Source organism: Gallinula chloropus (genome assembly GCF_964237585.1).
Source record: "Gallinula chloropus genome assembly, contig: HAP1_SCAFFOLD_496, whole genome shotgun sequence".
Classification (NCBI taxonomy): domain Eukaryota; kingdom Metazoa; phylum Chordata; class Aves; order Gruiformes; family Rallidae; genus Gallinula; species Gallinula chloropus.
In genome coordinates, this window is record NW_028168680.1 from 16,361 (window position 1) to 36,233 (window position 19,873).

The following is a 19,873-nucleotide window of genomic DNA, read 5'->3' on the forward strand; positions in this document are numbered from 1 at the left end:
TCCCAAAAATGGGGTGAAAACCCCCCAAAAATGGGCTGAACCTCCCCAAAATGGGGTGAAACCCCACAAAAATAGGGTCAGAACCCCCCAAAATTGGGTCAACAGCCCTAAAAATGGGGTTAGAACCCCCAAAATTGGACTGAATCCCCCCAAATTGGGGGGAAACTGCCCCAAAATGGGGTAAGAACCCCCAAAAATGGGGTGAACCCCCCCAAAATTGGACTGAATCCCCAAAAATTGGGGTGAAACTGCCCCAAAACTGGGTCAACCACCAAAAATGAGGTGAGAACCCCAAAAATGGGGTGAAAACCCCCCAAAACTGGGGTGAAGACCCCAAAACTGGGATGAAACAGCCCCAAACTGGGGCGAAACCCCCTAAAACTGGGGCAAAACCCCCTAAAACTGGGGTGAGAACCCCAAAAAATGGGGTGAAAACCCCCCAAAAATGGGCTGAACCCCCCAAAACTGGGATGAAACAGCCCGAAACTGGGTCGAAACCCCCTAAAACTGGGGTGAGAATCCCAAAAATGGGGTGAGAACCCCCCAAAAATGGGCTGAACCCCCAAAACTGGGGTGAAACAGCCCCAAACTGGGGCGAAACCCCCTAAAACTGGGGTGAAACCCCCTAAAAGTGGGGTGAACCCCCCTAAAAGTGGGGTGAGAACCCCCCAGGCCGCTCAGGGGGGTGCAGAGGGGGGCAGGGGAGGGGGTTTTGGGGGTCCTACCGTGCTTGAAGACCCCGATCAGGAGGGACTTGTCGGCTTCGGGGTCCCACCAGGAGGTTGGAACCTCCAGCTGGTCGACCAGGGGGAACCAGATGTCGATCTCCCTGGGGGGGGAGGGGGGAGGGAAAGGGGTGAGGAGGGGGTGGGGAACCTCAGGGTACCCCAAAGTTGGGCTGGAGAACCCCAAACTACCCCAATTTGGGGCTGGAGAACCCCAAACTACCCCAAAGTTGGGATGAGGAACCTCAAAACACCCCAATATTGGGCTGGAGAACCCCAAACTACCCCAAAGTTGGGTTGGAGAACCTCAAATCATCCAATTTGGGGCTGGAGAACCCCAAATCACCCCAAAGTTGGGCTGGAGAACCCCAAACCACCCCAAAGTTGGGATGAGGAACCCCAAACCACCCCAAAGTTGGGCTGGAGAACCTCAAACCATCCCAATTTGGGGCTGGAGAACCCCAAACCACCCCAAAGTTGGGCTGGAGAACCCCAAACCACCCCAAAATTGGGCTGGAGAACCCAAAACCACCCCAATTTTGAGCTGAAGAACCCCAAACCACCCCAAAGTTGGGCTGGAGAACCCCAAACAACCCTAATTTGGGGCTGGAGAACCCCAAACTACCCCAAAGTTGGGCTGGAGAACCCCAAATCATCCCAAAATGGGGCTGGAGAACCCCAAACCACCCCAATTTGGGGCTGGAGAACCCCAACCCACCCAATTTGGGGCTGGAGAAGCCCCAGAAGGTTCCAGAAGCCCCCAGACCCCCCCAAAAGCCGCGGGTCCCCCGACTCACCCGGCCAGCGCCCCGGCCAAGACCTTCTCTGCCTGGTCCCCAATCACCTCCTGCTTCAGGTAGTAGAGCATCCGCACCCGTAGTAGCACCCTGAGCAGGGAGAGGAGAGGAGGAGGAGGAGGAGGAGGAGGAGGAGGAGGAGGAGGAGGAGGAGAGGAGGAGGAGAAGGAGGAGGAGGAGGAGAGGAGAGGAAGAGAGGAGGAGGAGGAAGTGGAGGAGGAGGAGGAGGAGAGGAGGAGGAGGAGGAGGAGGAGGAGAGGAGGAGGAGGAGAGGAGGAGGAGGAGGAAGAGGAGGAGGAGGAGGAAGAGGAGGAGATGGAGGAGGAGGAGATGGAGGAGGAGGAGATGGAGGAGGAGGAGATGGAGGAGGAGGGGAGGAGGAGGAGGAGGGGAGGAGGAGGAGGAGGAGAAGGAGGTGGAGGAGAGGAGGAGAGGAGGAGGTGGAGGAGAGGAGGAGAAAGAAGACCAAGGAGGAGGAAGAAGGATGAGTAAGTGGAGGATGAGGAAGAGGAGGAGGAGAAAGGAGGAAGAGAAGAGGAGGAAGAGGAGGAGGAGGAGAAGGAGGAGATGGAGGAAGAGGAAGAACAAGAAGAAGGAGAAGAGGAAGAGAAGGAGGAGGAGGAGAAGGTGGTGCAGGAGAAGGTGGTGGAGAGGGTGGTGTAGTAGGAGGTGGAGGAGGAGGAGATGGAGGAAGAGGAGGATGAGGAGGAAGAAGAGGAGAAGGAGGAAGAGAAGGAGGTGGAGGAGGAAGAAGTAGTGGAGGAGGAAGAGGAGGAGAAGGTGGGGGAGGAGAAGAGGAGGAGGAAAAGGAGGAGGAGGTGGAGGAAGGAGGAGGAGGAGGAGGAAGAAGAGGAGAAGGAGGAAGAGAAGGAGGTGGAGGAGGAAGAAGTAGTGGAGGAGGAAGAGGAGGAGAAGGTGGGGGAGGAGAGGAGGAGGAGGACAAGAGGAGGAAGAGGAAGAAGAACAAGGAGGAGGAGAAGAGGAAGAGGAGAAGAAAGAGAAGGAGGAAGAAGAACAAGGAGGAGGAAGGAGGAGTAAATGGAGGATGAGGAGGAGAAGAAGGAGGAGGAGATGGGAGGAAGAAGAACGAGGAGGAGGAAGAGGAGGAGGAGGTGGTGGAGAGGGTGGTGTAGTAGGAGGTGGAGGAGGAGGAGATGGAAGTGGAGGAAGACGAAGAGGAGGAGGAGGAAGAGGAGGAGGAGGTGAGGGTGGAGGAAGAGGAGGAGATGGAGGAGGAGGAGTAAGTGGAGGAGGAGAAGGTGGAGGAGGAGAAGGTGTAGTAGGAGGACGAGGAGGTGAGGAGGAGGAGATGGAGGAGGAGGTGGAAAAGGAGGTGGAGTAGGAGGTGGAGGAGGAGTAGAAGGTGGAGTAGAAGGTGTAGTAGGAGGAGGAGGAGGAAGGAGAACAAGGAGGAGGCAGAGACAGAGTAGCAGGATGAGTTGGGGCAGGTGTGTCGCCCCTCCACCCTCCACCCTGGAGCAGCCCAGCCCAGAGGAGCTGCTGGGCGGTGTAAGGTGTGAGTAGAGCTGCACCCACTTGTTGCACTGGTGCTTGAGGTGCTTCTTGTAGCTCTCGTCCTGGAAGAGGGTGTCTGGGTTGTACTTCCGGATCCACTCGGCCTTCTGCACGTCAAAGGTGCTCTGGGCCTTCACCTTCTTCCCCTTCCGGCCCCGAGGAACTGGGATGGACAGCCCTGGAGTAAGGGGGGAGTAGAGGAGGAGTAGAACCCACAACACCTCGGGTTCCACCTCTAAAGGTCTTGGGTTGACTCCAAAACGGCCTCAATTCCACCCAAAACGGGTGCTGGGGGAGGAGGAGACTCTGTAACACCACCCCAGGATGGAGTAAACCTGGAGTAGGGGGGGAGTAGAGGAGGAGTAGAACCCACAACACCTCGGGTTCCACCTCTAAAGGTCTTGGGTTGATCCCAAAACGGCCTCAATTCCACCCAAAATGGGCTGAGGAGGAGCAAGAGACTCCATAGCACAACCCCAGGATGGAGTAAACCTGGAGTAGGGGAGTAGTAGATAAGGAGTAGAACCCAAAACACCTCAGGTTGGACACCAAAAGCTCTTGAGTTGACCCCAAAATGGCCTCAATTCTACCCAATATGAGTGGAGGAGGAGCAAGAGACTCCATAGCACAACCCCAGGATGGAGTAAACCTGGAGTAGGGGGGTGGTAGAGGAGGAGGAGACCCTGTAACACCAACCCAGGAGGAGGTGGAGGTGAAGAGGGAGGTGGAGGAGGTGAAGGAGAAGGAGGTTCTGGGTCTTCACCTTCTTCCCCTTCCGGCCCCGAGGAACTGGGATGGACAGCCCTGGAGTAAGGGGGGAGTAGAGGAGGAGTAGAACCCACAACACCTCGGGTTCCACCTCCAAAGGTCTTGGGTTGACCCCAAAACGGCCTCAATTCCACCCAAAATGGGTGGTGGGGGAGGAGGAGACCCCATTGCACAACCCCAGGATGGAGTAAACCTGGAGTAGGGGGGTAGTAGATAAGGAGTAGAACCCAAAACACCTCAGGTTGGACACCAAAAGCTCTTGAGTTGACCCCAAAATGGCCTCAATTCCGCCCAAAATGTGCTGAGGAGGAGCAAGAGACCCCATAGCACAACCCCAGGATGGAGTAAACCTGGAGTAGGGGCGTGGAGGAGAAGCAGGAGAACCCATAATACCACCCTAGGAGGAGGTGGAGAAGCCGTAACACCTCAGGTTGGACCTCAAAAGGTCCTGGGGTGACCCCAAACTGGCCTCAATTCCACCCAGAGTGGAGTAAACCTGGAGTAGGGGGGGAGTAGAGGAGGAGACGACCCTGTAACACCTCAAATTCCACCTCAGAAGGTCTTGATTTGACCCCAAACTGGTCGAGGAACACCAAGAGACCCCATAACACCTCCAGTTCCACCTCAAAACCTCTTGATTCGACCCCAAAACCACCCAAATCCCACCCAGGATGGCTTGAGGAACACCAGGAGACCCCATAACACCTCCAGTTCCACCTCAAAACCTCCTGAGCTGACCCCAAAACCACCCCAATCCCAGTTGGGATGTGCTGAGGAACACCAGGAGACCCCATAACACCTCCAATTCCACCTCAGAAGCTCTTGATTTGACCCCAAAACCACCCCAATCCCCCTTGGGATGGGTTGAGGAACACCAGGAGACCCCATAACACCTCAAATTCCACCTCAAAAGGTCTTAAGTAGACCCGAAACTGGTTCTAATCCCAACTGGGATGGGTTGAGGAGAAGGAGGAGACCTCATATTCCACCTCAAAACCTCCTGAGTTGACCCCAAACTGGCAGAGGAACACCAGGAGACCCCATAACACCTCCAGTTCCACCTCAAAACCTCTTGATTCGACCCCAAAACCACCCCAATCCCACATGGGACGTGTTGAGGAACACGAGGAGACCCCATAACACCTCAAATTCCACCTCAGAAGCTCTTGATTTGACCCCAAAACCACCCCAATCCTACATGGGACAGGTCGAGGAACACCAGGAGACCCCATAACACCTCAAATTCCACCTCAAAACCTCTTGATTTGACCCCAAACTGGTCGAGGAACACCAGGAGACCCCATAACACCTCAAATTCCACCTCAAAACCTCTTGAGCTGACCCCAAACTGGTAGAGGAACACCAGGAGACCCCATAACACCTCCAGTTCCACCTCAGAAGGTCTTGACTTGACCCCAAAACCACCCCAATCCCACTTGGGACAGGTAGAGGAAGAAGAGGAGGCCCCATAACACCTCCAGTTCCACCTCATAAGTTCCTAAGTTGACTCCAAACTGGTCGAGGAACACCAGGAGACCCCATAACACCTCCAGTTCCACCTCAAAACCTCTTGATTCGACCCCAAAACCACCCAAATCCCACCCAGGATGGCTTGAGGAACACCAGGAGACCCCATAACACCTCCAGTTCCACCTCAAAACCTCCTGAGTTGACCCCAAACCGGTAGAGGAACACCAGGAGACCCCATAACACCTCCAGTTCCACCTCAGAAGCTCTTGATTTGACCCCAAAACCACCCCAATCCCCCTTGGGATGTGTTGAGGAGGACCAGGAGACCCCATAACACCTCCAGTTCCACCTCATAAGTTCTTAAGTTGACCCCAAACTGGTCGAGGGACACCAGGAGACCCCATAACACCTCCAGTTCCACCTCAGAAGCTCTTGATTCGACCCCAAACCCACCCAAATCCCACCCAGGACAGGTCGAGGAACACCAGGAGACCCCATAACACCTCAAATTCCACCTCAGAAGCTCTTAATTTGACCCCAAAACCACCCAAAACCCACCCAGGATGGGTTGAGGAAGACCAGGAGACCCCATAACACCTCCAATTCCACCTCAGAAGCTCTTGGGGTGCCCCCAAACTGGTCGAGGAACACCAGGAGACCCCATAACACCTCAAATTCCACCTCAAAACCTCTTGATTCGACCCCAAAACCATCCCAATCCCAACTGGGATTGGTAGAAGAAGAAGAGGAGACCCCATAACACCTCCAATTCCACCTCAAAACCTCTTGATTCGACCCCAAAACCACCCCAAACCCCCTTGGGATGTGTTGAGGAACACCAGGAGACCCCATAACACCTCAAATTCCACCACAGAAGGTCTTGACTTGACCCCAAAACCACCCCAATCCTACATGGGACGTGTTGAGGAACATGAGGAGACTCCATAACACCTCCAGTTCCACCTCAAAACCTCCTGAGTTGACCCCAAAACCACCCAAATCCCACCCAGGACAGGTCGAGGAACACCAGGAGACCCCATAACACCTCCAGTTCCACCTCAAAACCCCTTAATTTGACCCCAAAACCACCCCAATCCCCCTTGGGACAGGTCGAGGAACACCAGGAGACCCCATAACACCTCAAATTCCACCTCAAAACCTCTTGATTTGACCCCAAACTGGTCGAGGAACACCAGGAGACCCCATAACACCTCCAGTTCCACCTCAGAAGCTCTTGACTTGACCCCAAAACCACCCAAATCCCACCCAGGATGGGTAGAAGAAGAGGAGGAGACCCCATAACACCTCAAATTCCACCTCAAAACCTCCTGAGTTGACCCCAAACTGGTCGAGGAACACCAGGAGACCCCATAACACCTCCAATTCCACCTCAAAACCTCCTGAGCTGACCCCAAAATCACCCCAATCCCACCCAAGATGTGTTGAAGAACACCAGGAGACCCCATAACACCTCCAGTTCCACCTCAAAAGGTCTTAATTTGACCCCAAACTGGTCGAGGAACACCAGGAGACCCCATAACACCTCCAGTTCCACCTCAGAAGCTCTTGATTTGACCCCAAAACCACCCCAATCCCTCTTGGGACAGGTCGAGGAGAACCAGGAGACCCCATAACACCTCCAATTCCACCTCAAAACCTCTTGACTTGACCCCAAAACCACCCCAATCCTACATGGGACGTGTTGAGGAACATGAGGAGACCCCATAACACCTCAAATTCCACCTCAAAACCTCTTGACTTGACCCCAAAACCACCCCAATCCCACTTGGGACAGGTCGAGGAACACCAGGAGACCCCATAACACCTCCAATTCCACCTCACAACCCCTTAATTTGACCCCAAACCCACCCAAATCCCCCCTCACCCGAGTGGTTCTGCAGCTCCTTGGCCCGCCCGTTCTCGCTGGGGCTGATGAGGTCCCAGATGAAGCCCTTGATCTTCTCGTCGCCGCGGTAGTGCAGCAGGCAGTAGACCAGGATGGCCCTGCAGATGGTCTCCACGTCCCGCTCCGACAGGCGACGCTTGAACCGCCCGTGGGACAGGATCTCCCGCCAGCGGCCCCACCTGCGCAGGGCCAGGGGAGGAGAAGGGGGGGGAGAGGTCACCAGAGGGGGGGAGGAGGTCACCAGGGGGTGGAGGAGGTCACCAAGGGGTGAGGAGGTCTCCAAGGGGTGGTTGAGTGGGGTTGGGTTGGGGGTAGAAGGTCCCCAAGGGGTGAGGGGAGAAGATCCCCAAGGGTTGGGTTGGGTGGAGAAGATCCCCAGGGGTTGAGAAGGTCCCTTGGGGTTGGGTTGAGAAGGTCCCCAAGGGTTGAGATGGTCACCAAGAGATGGGTGGAGAAGGTCATCAAGGGTTGGGTTGGGTGGTGTTGGGTTGAGTTGGGTTGGGGTGAGAAGGTCCCCAAGGGTTGGGTTGGGGTGAGAAGGTCCCCAAGGGTTGGGTTGGGGTGAGAAGGTCCCCAAGGGGTGGGGGGAGAAGGTCCCTAAGGGTTGGGTTGGGAGGAGAAGGTCCCCAAGGGTTGGGTTGGGAGGAGAAGGTCCCCAAGGGTTGGGTTGGGGTGGAGAAGGTCACCAAGGGTTGAGATGGTCCCCAAGGGTTGGGTGGGGTTGGGTGGAGAAGGTCACCAAGGGGTGAGAAGGTCACCAAGGGGTGAGTGGGGTTGGGGTGAAAAGGTCCCCAAGGGTTGAGAAGGTCACCAAGGGGTGGGTTGGGTGGGGTTGGGTTGGGTTGAGAAGGTCCCCAAGGGGTGGGGGGAGAAGGTCCCCAAGGGGTGGAGGGAGAAGGTCCCCAAGGGTTGGGGTGGGTTGGGGTTGGGGTTGGGTTGGGTTGGGGTTGGGCTGGGGGGAGAAGGTCCCCAGGGGTTGAGAAGGTCCCCAAGGGTTGGAGTGGGTGGGGTTGGGGTGAGAAGGTCCCCAAGGGTTGAGAAAGTCCCCAAGGGTTGGGTTGGGGTTGAGAAGGTCCCCAAGGGTTGAGAAGGTCCCCAAGGGTTGGGGGGAGAAGGTCCCCAAGGGGTGGGTTGGGTTGGGGTTGGGTTGGGGTTGGGCTGGGGGAAGAAGGTCCCCAAGGGTTGAGAAGGTCCCCAAGGGTTGGGTTGGGTTGGGTTGAGAAGGTCCCCAAGGGGTGGGGTGAGGAGGTCACCAAGGGGTGAGAAGGTCCCCAAGGGGTGAGAAGGTCCCCAAGGGTTGGGTTGGGTTGGGTTGAGAAGGTCCCCAAGGGGTGGGTTGGGGGGAGAAGGTCCCCAAGGGGTGGGGTGAGGAGGTCACCAAGGGGTGAGGAGGTCACCAAGGGGTGAGAAGGTCCCCAAGGGGTGGGTTGGGAGGAGAAGGTCCCCAGGGGTTGAGAAGGTCCCCAAGGGTTGAGTTGGGGTGGGGTGAGAAGGTCCCCAAGGGGTGGGGGGAGAAGGTCCCCAAGGGGTGGGTGGGGATGGGGTGAGAAGGTCCCCAAGGGGTGGGGGGAGAAGGTCCCCAAGGGTTGAGTTGGGTTGGGGTGAGAATGTCCCCAAGGGGTGAGAAGGTCCCCAAGGGTTGAGAAGGTTCCCAAGGGTTGGGGGGAGAAGGTCCCCAAGGGGTGGGTTGGGGTTGGGGTTGGGTTGGGTTGGGTTGAGGTGAGAAGGTCCCCAAGGGGTGAGAAGGTCCCCAAGGGTTGGGTTGGGTGGGGTGGGGTTGGGTTGAGAAGGTCCCCAAGGGTTGAGAAGGTCCCCAAGGGGTGGGTTGGGTGGGGTTGGGTGGGGTTTCTCCCCCCAGAACCTCCTCCTGGTGCCACCAAACCACCTGCAGACCCCACCCCACCTCCCCACCTCCTCCCAGCTCCCACCCCAGAAGCCCTGGACCTTCTCTACTCCTCCCCAAGAACCTCCTCATGGTTTCCACCAGAGAGAACCTTGACTTCATCTACTCCCTCCCCCCAGAACCTCCTCCTGGTGCCACCAAACCACCCTTAGACCCCACCCCACCTCCTCCTGGTTGCCACCACGGAGGACTTAGAGCTTCTCTTCTCCTCTCCAACCACCTACTCATGGTTTCCACCCCCAGAACCTCCTCCTGGTGCCACCAAACCCCCCTCAGACCCCACCCCACCTCCCCACCTCCCACCCCAGGAGCCCTGGACCTTCTCTACTCCTCCCCAAGAACCTACTCATGGTCTCCACACCCAGAACCTCCTCCTGGTGCCACCCCAGAAGCCCTGGACCTTCTCTACTCCTCTCCAAGAACCTACTCATGGTCTCCACCATGGAGGATCTGGACCCAACCTCCTTCCTCCCCCTAGAACCTCCTCCTGGTGCCACCAAACCCCCCTCAGACCCCACCCCACCTCCCCACCTCCTCCCAGCTCCCACCCCAGGAGCCCTGGACCTTCTCTACTCCTCCCCAACCACCTCCTCATGGTCTCCACCAGAGAGAACCTGGACCCAACCTCCTTCCTCCACCCAGAACCTACTCAAGCTCCTTCCTCCAGCCAGAACCTCCTCCTGGTTGCCACCATGGAGGACTTAGAGCTTCTCTACTCCTCTCCAACCACCTACTCATAGGTTTCCACCCCCAGAACCTCCTCCTGGCTCCCACCCCAGGAGCCCTGGACCTTCTCTACTCCTCTCCAACCACCTACTCATGGTTTCCACCCCCAGAACCTCCTCCTGGTTGCCACCATGGAGGAATTACAGCTTCTCTACTCCTCTCCAACCACCTACTCATGGTCTCCACCAGATGAAGACCCCAACCCAACCTCCTTCTCCACCCAGAACCTCCTCCTGGTGCCACCAAACCACCCTTCGACCCCACCCCACCTCCCCACCTCCTCCCAGCTCCCACCCCAGGAGCCCTGGACCTTCTAAACTCCTCTCCAACCACCTACTCATGGTCTCCACCATGGAGGATCTGGACCCAACCTCCTTCCTCCCCCCAAAACCTCCTCCTGGTGCCACCAAACCACCCTTAGACCCCACCCCACCTCCCCACCTCCTCCCAGCTCCCACCCCAGGAGCCCTGGACCTTCTAAACTCCTCCCCAAGAACCTACTCATGGTTTCCACCAGAGAGAACCTTGACTTCATCTACTCCCTCCCCCCAGAACCTCCTCCTGGTGCCACCAAACCACCCGTAGACCCCACCCCACCTCCTCCCAGCTCCCACCCCAGGAGCCCTGGACCTTCTCTACTCCTCCCCAAGAACCTACTCATGGTCTCCACTAGACGAAGACCCCAACCCAACCTCCTTCCTCCCCCCAGAACCTCCTCCTGGTGCCACCCCAGAAGCCCTGGACCTTCTCTACTCCTCCCCAACCACCTACTCATGGTTTCCACCCCCAGAACCTCCTCCTGGTTCCCACCACGGAGGAGTTAGAGCTTCTCTACTCCTCTCCAACCACCTACTCATGGTTTCCACCCCCAGAACCTCCTCCTGGTTCCCAACATGGAGGAGTCAGAGCTTCTCTACTCCTCCCCAACCACCTACTCATAGGTTTCCACCCCCAGAACCTCCTCCTGGCTCCCACCCCAGAAGCCCTGGACCTTCTCTACTCCTCCCCAGGAACCTACTCATGGTTTCCACCAGCTGAAGACCCCAACCCAACCTACCTTCTCCCCCTAGAACCTACTCATGGTGCCACCCCAGAAGCCCTGGACCTTCTCTACTCCTCCCCAAGAACCTACTCATGGTCTCCACACCCAGAACCTCCTCCTGGTGCCACCAAACCACCCTTAGACCCCACCCCACCTCCCCACCTCCTCCCAGCTCCCACCCCAGGAGCCCTGGACCTTCTCTACTCCTCCCCAACCACCTACTCATGGTTTCCACCCCCAGAACCTCCTCCTGGTGCCACCCCAGGAGCCCTGGACCTTCTCTACTCCTCCCCAAGAACCTCCTCATGGTTTCCACCAGAGAGAACCTTGACTTGATCTACTCCCTCCCCCCAGAACCTCCTCCTGGTGCCACCAAACCACCCTTAGACCCCACCCCACCTCCTCCTGGTTGCCACCATGGAGGAGTTAGAGCTTCTCTACTCCTCTCCAACCACCTACTCATGGTTTCCACCCCCAGAACCTCCTCCTGGTGCCACCAAACCCCCCTCAGACCCCACCCCACTTCCCCACCTCCCACCCCAGGAGCCCTGGACCTTCTCTACTCCTCCCCAAGAACCTACTCATGGTCTCCACACCCAGAACCTCCTCCTGGTGCCACCCCAGGAGCCCTGGACCTTCTCTACTCCTCTCCAAGAACCTCCTCACGGTTTCCACCATGGAGGATCTGGACCCAACCCCCTTCCTCCCCCCAGAACCTCCTCCTGGTGCCACCAAACCACCCTTAGACCCCACCCCACCTCCCCACCTCCTCCCAGCTCCCACCCCAGGAGCCCTGGACCTTCTCTACTCCTCTCCAAGAACCTCCTCACGGTTTCCACCAGATGAAGACCCCAACCCACCCTACCTTCTCCCCCCAGAACCTCCTCCTGGTTCCCACCCCAGAAGCCCTGGACCTTCTAAACTCCTCTCCAACCACCTACTCATGGTCTCCACCATGGAGGATCTGGACCCAACCTCCTTCCTCCCCCTAGAACCTCCTCCTGGTGCCACCAAACCCCCCTCAGACCCCACCCCACCTCCTCCCACCTCCCACCCCAGGAGCCCTGGAGCTTGTGGGGTGGTCCCCATCCCCCCCCAACCCCCTCACCCGTAGACCAGGAGGTGCTTCTCCACGCGGAAGCAGTCGGTGCGGCCGTAGGCGTGGTGGCCCTGGGCGCGGTCGTGGCGCCGGGCGCGCGGCTTCTCCTCGTCCTCGCTCTCCAGGTCTGAGAACTCCACCAGGTCGTCGTCCCTCAGGGTGCTGAAGTGTCGGGTCTGTTTCCTCACCCGCGGCGTGTCGATCACCAGCGTGTTCTGGGGGGGGGTGGGGGAGGGGACACAGGGATTTTGAGGGGGGGGGTGGGATGGGGGGGACCAGCCAGGGACCACCAGCCAACCAGCAGCCAACCAGCAGCCAACCAGCAGCCAACCAGCAGCCAACCAGCAGTCAGGGGACATCAGGGCTTGGGCAACATCCAGCCCTTGACCAGCACCCATTGATCATCAACCCTTGACCAACAACCATTGACCACCACCCAACCACTGACCATCAACCATTGACCATCACCCAACCCCTTGACCATCAACCACTGACCATCAACCATTGACCATCACCCAACCCCTTGACCATCAACCACTGACCATCAACCACTGACCATCAACCCTTGACCATCACCCAACCATTGACCACCAACCATTGACCATCACCCAACCATTGACCATCAACCATTGACCATCACCCAACCCCTTGACCACCAACCATTGACCATCACCCAACCATTGACCATCAACCCTTGACCATCACCCAACCCCTTGACCACCAACCATTGACCATCACCCAACCCTTGACCATCAATCCTTGACCACCAACCATGGACCATCAACCATCACCCAACCCCTTGACCTCCAACCCTTGGCCATCAACCCTTGACCATCACCCAACCCTTGACCATCATCCATTGACCATCACCCAACCCTTGGCCATCAACCCTTGGCCATCAACCACTGACCATCACCCAACCCTTGAACATCAACCATTGACCATCAACCATTGACCACCACCCAACCCTTGACCTCCAACCCTTGACCACCAACCATTGACCATCAACCATTGACCATCACCCAACCCCTTGACCTCCAACCCTTGGCCATGAACCCTTGACCATCAACCCTTGACCATTAACCCTTGACCATCACCCAACCCTTGACCATCATCCCTTGACCATCACCCAACCCTTGGACATCAACCATTGACCATCACCCAATCCCCTGACCATCAACCCTTGACCATCAACCACTGACCATCAGCCATTGACCATCAACCATTGACCATCACTCAACCCCTTGACCATCACTCAACCCTTGACCATCAATCCTTGACCGCCAACCATGGACCATCAACCATCACCCAACCCCTTGACCTCCAACCCTTGGCCATCAACCCTTGACCATCAACCATTGACCATCACCCCTTGACCATCACCCAGCCCTTGACCATCAACCATTGACCATCAACCCTTGACCATCACCCAACCCTTGACCATCACCCAACCCTTGACCATCACCCAACCCTTGACCATCACCCAGCCCTTGACCATCAACCATTGACCATCAACCCTTGACCATCACCCAACCCTTGACCTCCAGCCCTTGACCATCAACCATTGCCCATCACCCATCAACCCTTGACCACCACCCAACCCCTTGACCATCACCCATTGACTATCACCCAACCCCTTGACCACCACCCAACCCTTGACCATCAACCATTGACCATCAACCCATGACCATCACGCAACCCTTGACCACCAACCCTTGACCATCACCCAACCCTTGAACATCAACCATTGAACATCACCCATGGACCGCCACCCAACCATTGACCATCACCCAGCCCTTGACCATCAACCCTTGTCCACCACCCAACCCCTTGACCATCAACTCTTGACCATCACCCAGCCCTTGACCATCAACCCTTGACCACCACCCATCCCTTGACCATCAATCCTTGGCCATCACCCAACTCTTGACCATCAACCCTTGACCATCAACCACTGACCATCACCCAACCATTGACCATCAACCCTTGACCACCAACCGGCCCTTGACCATCAACCATTGACCACCACCCAACCCTTGACCATCAACCATTGACCAACACCCAACCCTTGACCTCCAACCCTTGACCACCAACCACTGACCATCAACCCTTGACCATCACCCAACCCTTGACCACCAACCACTGACCATCAACCCTTGACCACCACCCAACCATTGACCATCAACCCTTGACCATCACCCAACCACTGACCATCAACCCTTGACCATCACCCAACCCTTGGACATCAACCACTGACCATCAACCACTGACCATCACCCAACCCTTGGACATCAACCACTGACCATCAACCACTGACCATCACCCAACCCCTTGACCAGCAACCACTGACCATCACCCAACCCTTGACCCCCCACCCCAACCCTTGACCCCCACCCCTTGACCCCCACCCACCCATTGCCCCCCACCCCATTACCCACCCACCCACTGACCCCCACCCCTCACCCCTCACCCACCCCTCACCCCCCACCCCTCACCCCCCACCCACTGACCCCCAACCCTTGCCCCCCACCCCCTACCCAACCACCCATTGACCCCCAACACTTGCACCCCACCCACTGACCCCCAACCCTTTCCCCCCTCCCCACTGCCCACCCATTGACCCCCAACCCTTGCCCCCACTCACCCATTGACCCCCACCCATTACCCACCCACTGACCCCAAACCGTCGCCCCCCACCCACCCCTCACCCCCCACCCCATTGCCCACCCACCCATTGCCCTCCAACCCCTGCCCCCCACCCAATGACCCCCACCCCATTACCCACCCACCCATTGCCCCCCACCCCATTACCCACCCATTGACCCCCAACCCCTGCCCCCCACCCATTGACCCCCAACCCTTGACCCCCACCCATTCACCACCCATTGACCCCCAACCCTTGACCCCCACCCAACCCTTGCCCCCCAACCCTTGACCCCCACCCATTGCCCACCCACCCACTGACCACCCATTGACCCCCAACCCAACTCTTGACCCCCAACCCATGACCCCCACCCAACCCTTGACCATCAACCCTTGCCCCCCACCCCATTACCCACCCACCCACTGACCCCCAACCCTCGCCCCCCACCCAACCCTTGCCCCCCAACCCTTGACCCCCACCCCATTACCCACCCATTGACCCCCAACCCTTGACCCCCACCCACCCCACTGCCCCCCACCCCATTACCCACCCACCCATTGCCCCCCACCCCTTACCCACCCACCCATTGCCCCCCAACCCTCGCCCCCCACCCACCCCATTGCTCCCCACCCCATTACCCACCCACCCATTGACCCCCAACCCATTGCCCACCCACCCATTAATCCCCACCCACTGCCCACCCACTGACCCCCAACTGCTGCCCCCCCACCCAACCCTTGACCCCCACCCCATTACCCACCCACCCATTGACCCCCATCCCTTGCCCCCCCACCCACTGACCCCCACCCCTTACCCATGCACCCATTGACCCCCAACCTTGACCCCCACCCAACCCTCACCCCCCACCCCATTACCCACCCACCCACTGACCCCCAACCCTCACCCCCCACCCCATTACCCACCCACCCATTGACCCCCCAACCCTCACCCCCCACCCCATTACCCACCCACCCATTGACCCCCACCCATTACCCACCCATTGACCCCCAACCTTGACCCCCACCAACCCCATTGCCCCCCACCCCATTGCCCACCCATTGACCCCCACCCATTACCCACCCATTGACCCCCAACCCTCACCCCCCACCCCCCCATTGCCCCCCACCCCATTACCCACCCATTGACCCCCAACCCTTGCCCCCCACCCACCCCTCACCCCCCACCCCATTACCCACCCACCCATTGACCCCCAACCTTGCCCCCCACCCACTTGTCACCCCCCACCCCTCACCCCCCACCCATTGACCCCCAACCCTTGACCCCCACCCCATTACCCACCCATTGACCCCCAACCCTCGCCCCCCACCCACCCCATTGCCCCCCACCCCATTACCCACCCAATGACCCCCAACCCATTGCCCCCCACCCACCCCATTGCCCCCCACCCCATTACCCACCCAGCTCTTGACCCCCACCCAACCCTTGACCCCCACCCCATTACCCACCCACCCATTGCCTCCCACCCCTTACCCACCCATGGACCCCCAACCCTTGACCCCCACCCCACTGCCCACCCATTGACCCCCAACCCTTGATCCCCACCCACCCCTTGACCCCAACCCTTGACCCCCACCCAACCCTTGACCCCCCACCCATTAATCCCCACCCACTGCCCACCCATTGACCCCCAACCCTTGACCCCCACCCCATTCCCCACCCACCCACTGACCCCCAACCCTTGACCCCCACCCCATTGCCCACCCATTGACCCCCAACCCTCACCCCCCACCCCATTCCCCACCCACCCACTGACCCCCAACCCTTGACCCCCACCCCATTGCCCACCCATTGACCCCCAACCCTCACGCCCCACCCCATTCCCCACCCACCCACTGACCCCCAACCCTTGACCCCCACCCCATTGCCCATCCATTGACCCCCAACCCTTGACCCCCACCCCATTCCCCACCCACCCACTGACCCCCAACCCTTGACCCCCACCCCATTGCCCACCCATTGACCCCCAACCCTTGACCCCCACCCTATTGCCCACCCATTGACCCCCAACCCTTGACCCCCACCCCATTGCCCACCCATTGACCCCCAACCCTCACCCCCCACCCCATTCCCCACCCACCCACTGACCCCCAACCCTTGACCCCCACCCCATTGCCCACCCATTGACCCCCAACCCTTGACCCCCACCCCATTACCCACCCACACACTGACCCCCAACCCTTGACCCCCACCCCATTGCCCACCCATTGACCCCCAACCCTCACCCCCCACCCCATTCCCCACCCACCCATTGACCCCCAACCCTCACCCCCCACCCACCCCATTGCCCCCCACACCATTACCCACCCACCCATTGCCCCCCACCCCATTACCCACCCACCCACTGACCCCCACCCCTTACCCACGCACCCATTGACCCCCAACCCTTGCCCCCCACCCAATGACCCCCAACCCTTTCCCCCACCCCATTGCCCACCCATTGCCCCCCAACCCTTGCCCCCCACCTACCCCTCACCCCCCACCCCATTACCACCCACCCACTGACCCCCAACCTTGACCCCCACCCAATGACCCCCACCCCATTACCCACGCACCCAATGACCCCCAACCCTCGCCCCCCACCCACCCCATTGCCCCCCACCCCATTACCCACCCAATGACCCCCAACCCTCGCCCCCCACCCACCCCATTGCCCCCCACCCCATTACCCACCCATTGACCCCCAACCCTCGCCCCCCACCCACCCCATTGCCCCCCACCCCATTACCCACCCACCCATTGACCCCCAACCCTCGCCCCCCACCCACCCCATTGCCCCCCACCCCATTACCCACCCATTGACCCCCAACCCTCGCCCCCCACCCACCCCATTGACCCCCACCCCATTACCCACCCACTGACCCCCAACCCTTGATCCCCACCCACCCCTTGACCCCCAACCCTTGACCCCCACCCAACCCTTGCCCCCACCCCATTGACCCCCACCCCATTACCCACCCATTGCCCACCCACTGACCCCCAACCCTTGATCCCCACCCACCCCTCGTCCCCCACCCCATTACCCACCCACCCACTGACCCCCAACCCATTGCCCCCCACCCCATTGCCCACCCACCCAGTGACCCCCACCCCTTACCCACGCACTCACTGACCCCCAACCCTTGACCCCCACCCCATTGCCCACCCATTGACCCCCAACCCTTGCCCCCCACCCCATTACCCACCCACCCATTGCCCCCCACCCCTCACCCCCCACCCCCTGACCCCCCACCCTCCCCCCCCACCCCCCCACCTTGCTATTGAGCATCTCCAGGTCCAGCTCAGCCTTCTTGGCCCACTTCTGCCAGAAGTTGGGGTCATCCAAGGCGATGTCCCGTCCTGTTCTCCGACGCCACGAAGCTGGCCTGCCCCACAAGAAGACCCTTCCTCACCCTCCTCCTCCTCCTCCTCCTCTTCCTCCAGCCCAGGAGAGGGGGGGGGGGGTTCTAACCCCAAAATCAGGGGGTTTGGGGGGTGTTTTGACCTTGGCAAAGGTGGAGCCTTTGCCCTCACTCTCGATGGTGATGGTGGTGGTTCTCCTCAGGAGGATCTGGTCGATGTCTTCCTCGCAGAACTTGGAGCCTTCATCATCCTCCTCCATGATGGCGGCGTAGGCGCCCTTGCGCAGCAGGTCCTCGATCTCCTTCTTGGAGAACTGGTGGATCTGGGGAGGGGGGAGAAGGTTTGGGGGGGTTTGAGGGGGTTTTGGGGGGGTTGAGAAGTTGGGGAGGGGGTTGAGGGGGTTTTTGGGGGGGTTGAGGGGGTTTTGGGGGGGTTGGAGGGGGTTTTTGGGGGGGATGGAGGAGGTTTTCGGGGGGATGGAGAAGTTGGGGAGGGGGTTGAGGAGGTTTTTTGGGGGGTTGAGGAGGTTTTGGGGGGTTGGAGGGGGGTTTTGGGGGGTGAAGGGGGTTTTTGGAGGGTTGAAGGGGGTTGGGAGGGGGTTGAGGGGGTTTTGGGGGGGTGGAAGAGATTTTGGGGGGTTGAGGAGGTTTTAGAGGGGGTGGAGGAGGTTTGGGAGGGGGTTGAGGGGGTTTGGGAGGGGGTTGAGGGGGTTTTGGGGGGGGTTGAGGGGGTTTTGGGGGGAGTTGGAAAGGGTGGGGAGGGGGTTCAGGGGGTTTTGGAGGGTTGGAAGGGGTGGGGAAGGGGTTTAGGAGGTTTTGGGGGGGATGGAGAAGTTGGGGAGCAGGTTGAGGAGGTTTTGGGGGGGTGGAGGAGGTTTTTTGGGGGGGATGGAGAAGTTGGGGAGGGGATGGAGGGGGTTTTTGGGGGGTTTCAGGAGGTTTTTTGGGGTTTGGAAGGGGTGGGGAGGGGGTTGAGGAGGTTTTGGGGGGGATGGAGAAGTTGGGGAGGGGGTTGAGGAGGTTTTCGGGGGGATGGAAAGGGTGGGGAGGGGGTTGAGGAGGTTTTGGGGGGTTGGAAGGGGTGGGGAGGGGGTTGAGGAGGTTTTGGGGGGGATGGAGAAGTTGGGGAGGGGGTTGAGGAGGTTTTCGGGGGGATGGAAAGGGTGGGGAGGGGGTTGAGGGGGTTTTGGGGGGAGTTGGAAAGGGTGGGGAGGGGGTTCAGGGGGTTTTGGGGTTTGGAAGGGGTGGGGAGGGGGTTGAGGAGGTTTTGGGGGGGATGGAGAAGTTGGGGAGGGGGTTGAGGAGGTTTTCGGGGGGATGGAAAGGGTGGGGAGGGGGTTGAGGAGGTTTTGGGGGGGTTGAGGGGGTTTTGGGGGGGTTGAGAAGTTGGGGAGGGGGGTCAGGGGGTTTTGGGGGGGTGGAGGGGGTTTGGGAGGGGGTTGAGGGGGTTTTGGGGGGGTTGGAGGAGGTTTTGGGGGGGTGGAGGGGGGTTTTGGGGGGTTGAAGGGGGTGGGGAGGGGGTTGAGGGGGTTGGGGGGGGTGGAGGAGGTGTGTGGGGGGTGGAAAGGGTGGGGAAGGGGGTGAGGAGGTTTGGGGGAGATGGAGAAGGACTGGGAGGGGGGTGAGGGGGATTGGTGAGGGGTGAGGGGGTGTGGGGGGGTGAGGAGGTGTGGGGAGGTGAGGGGGGTGGGGGGGTGGAAAGGGTGGGGAGGGGGTGCTGGGGGTGTGGGGGGGGTGAGGGGGTGGGTGGGGGGTGAGGGGGTTGGGAGGGGGGAGGTGGGTTGGGGAGGGGGGTGGAGGTGGGGGGGGGGGGTGAGGGGGGTGGGGGGGTGGAGGGGGTGGGGGGGGGTGATGGGGGGAGAGAGGGGGCGGGGGGGTGGGATGAAGGCTGGGAGGGGTTGTGGGGGTGGGGTTGGGGG

At 59.7% G+C, this 19,873-nt stretch overlaps 1 protein-coding gene across 1 annotated transcript in view; it reads right to left on the bottom strand.

Moving 5' to 3' along the window:
• Positions 1-18,277, bottom strand: part of LOC311204265 (chromodomain-helicase-DNA-binding protein 8-like) — a gene marked incomplete at both ends in the record, with an annotated part of 34,631 nt that extends 16,354 nt beyond the window's left edge. Inside the window, 8 exon segments of the mRNA XM_084280712.1 lie at positions 726-829; positions 1,523-1,612; positions 3,059-3,215; positions 7,161-7,360; positions 11,961-12,166; positions 17,867-17,947; positions 17,949-17,978; positions 18,098-18,277. Coding sequence (XP_084136838.1) covers positions 726-829; positions 1,523-1,612; positions 3,059-3,215; positions 7,161-7,360; positions 11,961-12,166; positions 17,867-17,947; positions 17,949-17,978; positions 18,098-18,277 — 1,048 coding nt within the window.
• Positions 18,278-19,873: the final 1,596 nt, after the last annotated feature.